The 12,447-nt window shown below is 34.1% G+C and overlaps 1 protein-coding gene across 16 annotated transcripts in view; it reads right to left on the bottom strand.

Annotated features, from left to right (window-relative positions):
• The window catches only part of LOC137249585 (dipeptidase 1), a 704,181-nt gene that overhangs the window by 511,435 nt on the left and 180,299 nt on the right, over nt 1–12,447 (bottom strand). For all 16 annotated transcript variants that reach the window (XM_067781335.1, XM_067781306.1, XM_067781279.1 and 13 more), the window contains one exon: nt 1,935–2,599. In XM_067781335.1, the coding sequence (XP_067637436.1) occupies nt 1,935–2,113 (179 nt within the window). In that variant the 5' untranslated portion in view covers nt 2,114–2,599. The remainder of the gene's footprint in view (nt 1–1,934; nt 2,600–12,447) is intronic.

Raw genomic sequence — 12,447 nt, 5'->3', positions numbered from 1 at the left:
TCAAAATTCTGCTCTAAAGTATAGCAACAAATGTACTACCTAAAATCTCAGAGAAATATTTCACGAAATATTCTAGAGAAATTCGCCTAAAAATATGGCAGTAAATATTCATTTGTCCAAAAATTTACCTAAAATCCGGTCTGAAAAATTTCATTCGCCCAAGAGTTCGCTCCCAAAAACGGCACCAAATTTTCTATCTAAAATTGGGTAGTGAAATATATCACGGAAATTTCACTCGATCAAGAATTCGCCTAAAAATACGAAATGAATTTTCATTTGTTAAAAAATTTACCTAAACTTCGGTAGCAAAATTCGACTGTAACGAAATTCGTCAGGAAATTTTTATTCGTCCAAGAGCTCTCCATACAATATGTGGCCATCTTTTTTATGGCCAAAACTTTACCTAAATAACAGCAGAAAAAACTTCAGCAGCGAAGTTTCATTCGCTCCAGAGTGTGCCTAAAATTACGCAGCGAATTTTCTTTCTAGTCAAATTTGGCTAAAACCAAGGCGAATTCAATACCAGGTGTTGTTATCCAAATAGCTGATTGCTTCTTCTTGATTATTTTCCTTACAAAGCCTTGTACCACAATATGTCGATTAAGCGAAATCAATGAAAATTTTCTTTTGACTTCTTCTGCACGGCGAATTGGTTGAATTCGCTTTGTCACCACCTGGTGATTTGCCTTGGCTAAAACTAAAACATCGTGCTCGCTTTAAAACACAGCAGCGAATTGAGAGCGAGTATGATTTCTTCTTAATTTTTGGGAGCAAGCATTCGATTTAAAAATATTCAGAGGATGTCCTTTAAAAAGTTCAAAATTTCCGTTGAAATCCTTAGACTTTTCGAAATTTTTCGAGACGTTTCTCAGACTGCATAGTTTCAGCTACAAATTCATAGGAGTAAATTAAAAATTTAATTGACGAAATTTAATGAAAACTGACACTGCTATTTTTCTGTTCGCCGCTTTAGATAACACACTTCAGTTAAACTCTCTTACTTCGGCGTTGCTACTCTGAATGTTTTGGCAGAGCTGCCACTTATTTGAAAACAACTATATATAAAAATATGGTTATCTTAGAAGAGGCATATTTTTAGGCTGGTTTCCTACAAAGGGTTACCACTTATTCTCATTATATATATTTCTTTATAGATCGACTACCGCTCGAACATGACTTGAGTTATTTGGATGCAAGATTTTTTGAAGGTTACATGCTACATTCATAGCTCTTTTATTTTGATGTTCATACATAGGATATTTTGACAAGGTTGCCACCTGTTATATTTTTTGGAAAAAAAGGATACATGCCAACATGACTATTATCCCCCCCAGCGGGTTAGGGGGTCAGAATATACCCGCGGTAGGTATGCCTGTCGTAAGAGTGGACTAAAATACCAGATTCAAGGGGCTGTGTAGCACAACCCTTCAGATTGCCAACGCAATATATAGCTTTTCCAAACCCAATTGTCAACCTCACCTATCCGCGGCGAATCCTGTTTCACTAACAGACGAGGCTCTGGCGACCCCAAGCTCCTCATAGAACTTGGGGGTGGGGAGGGAGGGATGTCCTGAAGGTTTAATGTGGCCATATAAATCGTTCGCGAGATGGTCGGGCTAGCACCTTAATGGTGCTGTGTTACCGGAGCGTACCGGATCTGTATCCGGCAAAGGACCATCACATCGATAATATTCCCCAAAGCCTTCGGGGAGCAACCTTATCGCTACAACAACAACAAAAACTATTAAATGAGAAATATTTAATATAGTTTTTTCACATTTTAGAATAAGTTAGGTTTACAATATTGACGTTCATACAAAACCCACAGCTGGGTATATGGTTAAAAGGAATACATACATTATATCGCTATGCCAACATATTGGATGCTCTCACATACAAAAAAATTATTAATATCTCTGACGACCACAACTTACCCATCAATGAGCGGTGACTGGCGCAACACATATTTCGCTCTTTGTAAACGGTAATCGAAATCATTCGCTAGACGCGTCTGTTCCGGCATAGCCAGCATGAGTGGTAAATATAGAAAAATCAAGAAACTGAAGCCACATAAAACGTAACAGCCGTCAAGTAACTGCTTCACTAAGTTCATTGCCTTGTGCGCGTTTAGACAACTTTTGGCTACACTATGGAGAATTGCTGTGTTCTTCTAACTCGTTCTTGTAGTATTTGAAGAGCCTAATGTTCAGGAAGTGGCAGCGTTTATGGTTAAGTGCACGCACCAAACGTTACATCACTCATGCACAAATACCAATGCAGCAGCGTACTGACGTGTTGGCTGACTATTATTTTGACTGAGTCTTCCGATTTGCTGAATGATGACTTTCACACACACAAACTGACAGAGTCACTACTAAAATGTCTCTGTAGCTAAATACTCGTGGATAGTACTTGGCTGAGTCCCTCCACTGACTTGGCTAACTCCTTAACTCACTTTGCACGCTGGCGTCTCACTATTTCTTTTGTGATAATTCGCATTTTTTTAGATTTGGTAACAGCATAGTTCGTTTCACTTTGTTGCATCATTCTTTTTTATTTGTTGTTAATTTTCCACAGTTCCTGAAGCTCAATGTGTTCACTGGAAATAAATATGAAGCGGAAGAATAGAGTTAAGTGAAAATTTATGTGTGATTGGCTACATAAAGTGCGCATTTATATTTTTTCGCATACATATATAAAATAAGATATATACAAGTTAATAAAAAATAATAAATTTTCTGAGCAAAATTAATCCCAAAATATAGATATGGCAATTCTACTAAAACATTAAGCGGTCCAATAATACCAGTACACTGCCCTCTATTACCTAAAAACAAAAGTTGCGTATATCCCATAAATTAAAATAAGGAAAGGCTTCAAGTCTTCTTATTGACCAACCATCAGCTGGCATAAGTGTGCCCCTCTGCTTCACTGTGAGGCAACCGCTATGTCCTTACCTAACCTAACATGTTTGGTGAGACTATAGGATCTGCCTCTTTTAGTTAATCTCTCCCCACGCTATTCGGTTAAGTCATGGACTGCATGCCGACTTATGGCAACTTCGCTGCCCACCCCGCGCCCATCTATTTAACCAGCAACTAACGATAGCGCTCAGTTGGAGATAACTTCAAACCCGTCCTCTTAGTTTTGGGTGCCACCGTAGGAGAATCGCGAAAACCAGCAGATTGCCATATACAAGAGCATACAAAAAATAAATCAAAAAAAGTTGAAAAAGACGGCAATTATATTTGAAGTTTATTTTAAGAGGATCTCCGGGCACAATTTGATTTTTTTCATTCCAATTGCGGCCGAAATTGTTTTTATTGTAACTTGGTTATAATTAAATTTAATAAGTCGACGTCACAAAGTTCTATAACTTTTTTAAGGTCCTTGTAAGGTCTGCAACCGTTTTCACGTAGTCGTGTTTCCATAGTTTATTGCAACGGGAAGCATAATTTTGGGGGCTGCAACTGGATTAGCAGAAAAAAACTATGATTCAAAGCTGAAAAGGATATTCGAATGAAATAAAAGCGCTTGGCAAGCCCAAAATAATAAGATTTGAATTTTTAAAATTGTTACAGTCTAGTGGGTGAAAGTAAAAAAAGACAGCCTTTCAATTTGAATTTTTTTAACATTTGTTTCTTTGACGCCCGATTTTTAAATATGGTTTGTCACTGTTTTGGTTTTGAGAAGCTCTGTATTATCTTATAATGCCTTTACGAGCTTTAAAATCGGTCTCACAATGTTATGTTCTTAAAACCACATTTTGCCCCTTAAAGTATGCTTCTTGTTTGAAAAAGAGCCATGAAAAAACTAAAACAGCGAAGATAAAACTTCTATGCATTTCGTAACCGAAACTATGCAAATCATATGAACCCGTTTTCGAAATACTTAAAAATTTGAGAAAATTTTACAAATATTTCGAATTTTTTATTTGCAGTTCTTTGAATTTTTTTGAGTATAGTTTTTTCTTCCATCAATTTTAGTCTAACAAGGTACGAAATCGCGTTGATATTTGACTGGTTTCTTTTTAAGGGTTTTTAATAATTTCTCCACAGAAGTGTGATTAAATTTTTTTATATGGAAGAAACACCTTCAATAATTTTCGGAAAAAAAATTTGATAAAGCAATGCAAATTGTGAGTGAGCTAAAACTTGCATTTTGTTAGACTACAGTTCATTGGGCTACAGGACTGAGTGATAAAAAAATTCAGAGAACGAAAAATACAAGTTCGAAATTTTCGTAAAATTTTCTCGAACCTTAGATTCTTTTTTTAAATGGTTCTGAGATTTTGTTTAAGATCGCATACTCAAAAAAATTCAAAATGTGAAGTTCAAATTTTTCGAAATTGATGTTGGGATTTGTTTAAGATTGCATACTCTAAAATATTCAGAGATATTAAAAATAACAACTTCAAAGCTATCGTAAATTTTTTTCGAGCTTTCTTCGATACTGCATACTCAAAAAAAAGTTCAGAGAAATTCTTAAAATTTTTTAGATTTTTCGAGCGTTTTCAAAAATGGATTTGAAATTAATTTGCATAGTTTTAGGTACAAAATTCAGTTTGTTACTAAAATATCGAAAATAAAAATATAACAAGAAGTTCAAAACTTTTGTGCAATTTTCTCGAATTTTCGAATTTTTCTATTTTTTTTTTTAAATATTTATTTCAATTAAAAAATTCTGAAAATATGTCAAATGAAAGAAAAACAATTTAATTAATGAAATTTTAAAAAAATTGCCACTGCTATTTTTCTGCTCGCTGCTGTACGGAAAACGGCCACATATCCTAAAGGTACTTCATAAAGAATTGGTTTGCCTATCAAGTTTAAATTTTAAAAAGCGGATGTCAACTATACCCATTTTCCATTAAAGGACACTTTCGGCGGTATTTACAAGGATCAAAAAAAAATTTAAGTCCCCAGAATCTCTTAATATAAGCTTCAAATTTGAATGCGGTCTTTTGCATTTTTTTCATTTTTGTTGATGAGCGACCCAGTCTAGTGACTACTCAACTTAGGAATCGAGCAACGCAACTTTACTATTTAGAGCCAGCTTTGTTTCGCCCTCATCACTTTGGCTTAGTTTGGCAAAAATAAAAATCCTTTTTAACTGTGAGTTGAATGCATTTTCTGTTTTTCGCTTTTGTTCGATAAACTAAAGTTATGACTTAATAATACAGTTAGTTTTTTGCCGGAAGTCTTCATTTCTTGTTATATCAACTTGAAGCGCTTCACTGTCTAACTTTTAAAGTACTCACTCATATGAATTCTTTCAATGTTGACATAAATACACATACGAAAACACATATACATTTAACACATGTTTTTCTTAAATTTGAACTTTTTTCAGAAAATTTCTCTCCCCCCACAGAAAAAAAATGTCCCAGTAACAATTCAAATATTCCTTACTGCGATTAAAAACATTAAGGGTATATAGACGAAGCTAGGGAAAGATATACAAGAAATACATTGATAATCACACACACACACACACGCTTACAACGTTTATGTATGTAAGTCGTCTCGCATTGCAGCAAAACTGCCACAAGCAGTATGTCACATCGTAACAACGTTGCGCTTGTCTTAGCACTCAAAAGTCAGCATGCATGAGACAGTGATAGTAAATGTAGTAAGTATGCAAGTATGTAACTAAGTGTGTAACGCCCTAACGGCCCGTTGCTTAACTGACAAAAAAATACTTCCACCTCGGCTTGCTGCACCAAGAGCACCCGCACCCCCTTCATTTCGAACAACTTCGTCCCAATTGCGTTTGATTTTGCAAATTACCAGCAATAAATTGGCGAAAATATAGTGTAACTTACATAAATATGCAAATACAAACACACACACACACACATATATATATGTGTTGTTGTTCCTTAAAAACAAACGAACAAAGTTACAAAGTTACTTATACGCTACCCTATGCATATTTACTTAAAGGCAAACTAATTCAAACAATAAGTAGTTGTAAGTATGTATGTGAGTATGTATGTAAGTATGCTTTTGAGACCAACATTTGAGAGCGATAAGCGAAATGGCTCTGGGTAATATACATACATACATACACACACACACCTACAAATATAAAACAAATAAAATGCATTTAAGGAGGGCACATTGATGATGGGCGAGTTGCTGATGGTATCACTGTGGCATCGAAACGTTAGTTGTGGCGTGGGCGTAGCACCAACAACAAATTTGGCAATGCTGTCTGTGTGTTTGTGTCGCGTTGTGCTCTGTGAAAAAGTTTGCCACAACTTGCTTGCGGCATTCTTAATTTCGCCCATTTCCCTATTTCAACTTGGTTGGCGCTGCTTCCTCGGCTGCTGGGCTGTCTCTTTGACTATTTAGCTGTCTTGGCCCCTTAGCTGCTCGCACTCTCTCGGCACCCGCTTCGGATGTGTGCAAGTATTATTACTTTAGTGACTTTGACTTAAACGAGTCAAAATTTTATTTGGCTTTATCTTTTAGCTTTAATTTTTTGGATCAAATTTTTTTTTATTTCTTCATTCATTTCATATTAGAATTTATTTTGTGATGCAATGCATTTCACATTTTTCTATTAAGCTTTGCACATTTAAGCATTCCCAGTATATATGGAGCGAAATCCAAAGGCCGTTTATTACCTTGGTACGCAATTTAAAGCCTCTGGCCAAGCCTCACAATAAAAAAACACTATCATAGACGTAAGGTATTTGCTTCTAATCAGTATCCTGAGGTTTGGGTAAAAATATCTCTGTTAGGATAACTTTCGCTGATGATCCTTTCAAACAGGAAACCACTTAGAAAAAGTATCAAAATTTATTTTGTTTTGTAGATTTTCCAAAATTGTGGAGTACCGTGATTTATCATAAGAAGAACCGAAGAGGAAGGCATAGGTAAATTAGTTATACCTGACTTATGCAATGTTTTCTGGGTGGAAGTCTATGCCATAAATAGGGCAGTCAGACTTCTCCAGGATAGTACGATCTCAGTCACTGAAGTAACGATCTCTGTTGATGGTTAAGCTGGCCTGAAGGCATTAGACCCTAAAGCTAGCTGCCTTTCATAAGATATCCTAATATCTCCCTTTTCTTGGTCGCTGGGAAAACCAATATTTTAGAAAATGGACATAAGCGAGGCGGACGTATGACCACCATCGATAAATTTAGGCAACGAACTTGCAGTGTAACACCTGAAATGATTACTTAGTCTCAAGATCCTTATTAATATGTTTGCATATTAAAGGAACTAAAGGAGCTAAACAAATCTGCAGCGAGAGCACTTGCGCATATCATCACAGGTCATTGCATTATTGAACCGATAACTTGTCGGTGGCGCATAGCAGAAGCTTTCAGCAAGAGGATTCGTTTCGTCGGTTTTTCTTCCGATATATGGGAATACAAACGAAATAATTGCAATTTCTTGGCGCATGGATTTTCCTTAGTCTAACGGAATTTGGAAGAAAGGACCTTGCGCTCCTATCTTAGTTTATCAGAGAAAGCAAGTGGTTCGTTGAAGACAATGAACAAATATGTCTCCGAGTGAAAGTGTGTGAAGTTCTAATGCACACCTTCCTAACCTTATCCAACCCAACTTTCTTAATGTACTCTGTATTCAGGCATCCATAAGAACAGTTTTTACACTAGTCTTACTATTTCCCACACATTTTCAATCACCTAATGCTTTCTTAATCTTCATTTTCTTCACATTTATCATCATCTTCATCTTCACCTTTATCTTAATTGCAGTTCTTCATCTTCGACTTAGTTCTTATCTTTTTTTACCTTCATTATCAACACTTTCAACAACATCTTCATATTTATTTTCGTCTTTGTCCCTTTTTCAACCTTCATCTTCACCTACATATTCATTTTCATTTTCATCCTCATCACCGTGTTCTTATGTATCTTCATCTTCATAAAGATCCTTATTCTTATCCTAATTTTCATCTGCATCCACTTCATCTTCATTACCCGCGCTCGCTCTCTGCATCTTCTTCAACTACCTTCCTCTTTCCTTGTCCCTCTACATCTCCCACTCCTTCTCGATATCCTTCTCCCATCGCTTTTCCCATCCTTCTCCCTCCCGAAATCACTTTGAATTGCTTCCTTGTACCCTTTACACCTTTGCATATCTCTATCCTTTTCCTTTATCATTTCCTTTTCCTCTTCTTACCTGCATTACCTTTTCCAATACAGCTAACTTTCCATACATATCTTCATGCTCTCAGCACCACATTACCTCATGCGTTCTCGCGTCATCTTATCGATCACAATTTCTCTCTTCCTCTTCTTATGAGCAAAGTTGACTCAACCCTTCACAGTTCTTTACTTGTGCAGTGAGATTTATATTCGCATATCTTGCTAAATTTAAATAAGGTGGCAGCCTTATTGATGCGTCCTTAAAGAATATATCGTGAAAAGTTATCAAAGAAATGGGATAAGAAGTTAAAATGCCTTGTCCACAACTGTGTATAGCATACGCGTTAGCAATCGAATTTTTTTCGTATGATTTATTTTTGTGTCCCATTTTATATGTTGAATGTCTTGCTGAGTGAATAGCGTCAGTAAGCTAGCAAAGTAATATTGAGCACAGCGCAGCAACAAAAGCAATAACAACCACAAAAATAGAAATGATAATATTATCTAGACTACGAGCCATTTCGTATCAAAGTCTTTATAACCCAATTTTTATTTGCCGGAAATTACTTTCCTTTTTTCAATATTCCTTTTGGTTTTTTTTATACCTTTCATGAACATGAAATGGTATATTAACTTTGGTCCGATGTTTGTAACGTTGAGAAATATAGAAGATAGACTCACCATTAAGTATACCGAATTGATCAGGGCGACGAACTGAGTTGATATAGCCATGCCCGTCTGTCCGTCCGTCTGTCTGTTTGAACGCAAACTAGTCCCTCAAATTTTGAGATATCTCAATGAAATTTGGCACAAGGATGTATTTTTGTATTATATTAGACATTTGTCGGATCCGGTAGGATCGGACCACTATAACATATATCTCCCATACAACTGATAGTTCAGATAAGATGATTTTGGTCATTCCTGCCGCAATTTAGAAAGTATAAAGTATATAGTATTTTTGGCAATTTCCCCCTTAATTTCCAATATAAAAACGTTAAACTTGGTGATATTTATTCTAATATATCATAAAGGATTTCATGAAAAAATCATTCCGATTCAAGCTATATATAATATATATCCCATATAACCCATCGTTCAGATAGAAAGGTTTTCGGCCATTTCTCCCTTAGTTTCGAATATAAAAACGTGAAACTTGGCAATATTTATTGCAGTATATCATAGAAGATTTCCTGTAAAAATCATTTCGATCGGAGCTATATATAATATATATCCCATACAACCGATCGTTCAGATAAGGGGGGTTTTTGCCATTTTTTATTTTATATTTATCTTAAAAATCGTTTAGGTATGTACATCTGTTCTCTATATATTTCTCATCTTATACATCCCATTATTTGGAGATTACGAACGGTATAAGATTATTGTTCAGCCCCATTCATGAAAGGTATGAAGTCTTCGCCACAGCCGAAGACAGTCCCTTCCTTATTTATTTTTATTTTTTTTTTTTTGTCATATACTCTGTTTAGCATATCTTGCAAACTCAGCGCACAGTCCTTACTTTAGCAATTATTGCTCATCTGTATCTTGCCTTTTGGCTAAAAAATGCCAGCTTCTTTCTGTTTTAATTTTTTTGCCATTTATTATTATTATATATAATATATTTTTTTCTTCTTGGCCAAGAACAATTCGGGGTTTGCTTTTAGCGCGCATATAACAATAATAATAATAATTCTTTGCATTATTTTTCAAATATTTTTACCACACAAAAGAGACACTCTACACACACACACATACATATATATAAATACACATCCTCAAATGAAACAAAAACCTACTCCAACTATAGCAATATTCAAGTGAAAAAAAACTAAGCCAAGAAATGGGAAATATGTGGTATAACGGTAGACAATGGCAGCAGCAATGACGATTGAGGTAACGAAGGGAAGGCCGGGAGAGCAAAGGAAGCAAACAAAACCTTTTATGTAATTTCCTTTTGGTTAAACTTTATCACAATAGAACTCCCACACTCTCTTGACGTCTATGGATGAAAGTGCTGTGCCGTAGCTATGACACACACATACACATACAAACTTACGCATACATATGGGGTATTCCATCCCATTTCGACCAATTTTGAACCCGACCCCTTTCGAATTAGCTGAAAGTTTTTCTTCTTTTTCCAGCTTACGAAGGACGTTTTTCAGAAGTTTTTAAAATTTTTTCATCCAACTCAAAAAAAGTTATGAATTTTTAAAAAAAACGCTGTTTTTGTTTTCAAAATGCTATAACTTTTTCAAAAATTGACCGTTTGGTATCTTTTTTTTTTAATTTTTTTTAAATGTACTTTTCGGAAAAAATACAAAAAAAATTTTAAAGTTCTTTTTTTTAATTTTTCAGTTTTTCGAGATTTTTCGAATTTCGCCATTTTTTTTTTCTCATAAAAAACTTCTATCAATTCTGCAATCATCCCCACTAATCCCGGAGTGGGCCGATTTTTTTTATTTAATTGAAAAAAAAAATTTCAAAAATAAAATTTTTTTTATCAATTTTATTTATATAACAAAAAAATGTAAGAAAATGATTTTTAAGTATTCTTTTCTTTATATATTATGGTAATCTACGATTAAAATGATACATTACGATTAAAATGATACATTACCATAATATATAAAGAAAAGAATACTCAAAACTCATTTTCTTACATTTGTTTGTTATATAAATAAAATTGATAAAAAAAAACTTTTATTTTTGAAAAATTTTTTTCAATAAAATAAAAAAAAATACAAAAAAAATCGGCCCACTCGGGGATTAGTGGGCATGATTGCAGAATTGATTGAAGTTTTTTATGAGCAAAAAAAAATGGCAAAATTCGAAAAATTTCGAAAAACTGAAAAATAAAAAAAAAAACTTTAAAAATTTTTTTGTATTTTTTCCGAAAAGTATATTTAAAAACAAATTTTAAAAAAAAAAAAAAAATCCCAAACGGTCAATTTTTGAAAATTTTTGAGTTGGATGAAAAAATTTGAAAAAATTCTGAGAAACGTCTTTCGTAAGCTAGAAAAAGAAGAAAAACTTTCAGCCAATTCTAAAGGGGTTGGGTTCAAAATTGGTCGAAATGGGATGGAATACCCCATATATATATAGGTACACATACATGCATGCAAACACAATTGCAAACAAAGTGCAAACTTTGAAGTAGAATATTTTTGTTTACTTTTCTACTGTCACCAAGCAGTGTGTATATGTACGTGTATGTGTGTGAGTGCATGTGAAACTTAGTAGTTATATATATGTTTTCCGAAGAAACTAGTGCTATTTTATACTAGGCGACTTTACACGAAGTACACTAAATCTAAAATTTCGTTGAATTAAAAAATAAATTTATATTTTTCCCATTTTTTAAATTTCTTCAACTTCCATTTACTTCTGTATAAGACACACACCAAACAAGCTCAAAACGATAAGTGGTTCCGAAATGATCACGAAAGCAAATTCCAAACTATTCAATGATAATTACGGAATTATCGCTAAATGTTTTCATAAAGGCCTAGAAATAATCCGAAGTCATCCCTTAGCGGTCCACAAGTGATTCTTTAATAGTTTTGAAAATGATTTCTAAATGATCTGGTTTCTTTTCGCCGACTCATCGGCTTTTTTTCGTTTATTCTTCGCCTTGTCAAAGGACGTGATTTGCTATCGATTTTGTATGGGTATCTGTTTCATAACAAGGCGATGAATTGGTGCTAACAAGGCGATAACACGCCTACAACAAGTTGGTGGCACTCATATAAAATATCGATAACATTTCGATATCAAATCGAAAAATTTTTATAGCAAGTCGCAAATTTTTCATATGCATGTCTATGACTTTTTGAAAAAATCGGTAATTTTTCTATAACAAATCCAACACTTTTCGATAACACACCATGAAATTTTTTATAACAAATCGATAACTTTTTATAACATATATATAACTTTTCGATAACATATATATGGCTTTTTGAAAAAATCGATAACTTCACTATAAAAAATGTATAACATTTCTATGAAAAGTTCACAACTTTGCGATAACGCATCGATTACTTTTTGATAATAAATCGAAAAATTTTTTGGTAACCTATTTATAACTTTTCGATAGTAAATCGGTAACTTATATATGAACTTTGCCATCGACAGCAAATTTATAAGAATTCGATAATAAATCGATAGCTTTTCCATACCTCCCCAATAACACGTATTCGTATTAATAACAAACCGATAACTCATCAATGAGAAATATAACAAATTTGTTACACGCCTTACCTTGTCTTAACTTGCTGTCTGATTGCGCTCATATCAACTTCATCCCGTAGATT

This window comes from Eurosta solidaginis, chromosome 1 (assembly GCF_040869045.1).
Source record: "Eurosta solidaginis isolate ZX-2024a chromosome 1, ASM4086904v1, whole genome shotgun sequence".
Lineage (NCBI taxonomy): Eukaryota > Metazoa > Arthropoda > Insecta > Diptera > Tephritidae > Eurosta > Eurosta solidaginis.
The sequence above is the reverse complement of the archived record's forward strand: the minus strand, read 5'-3'. Positions and strand labels throughout refer to the sequence as shown.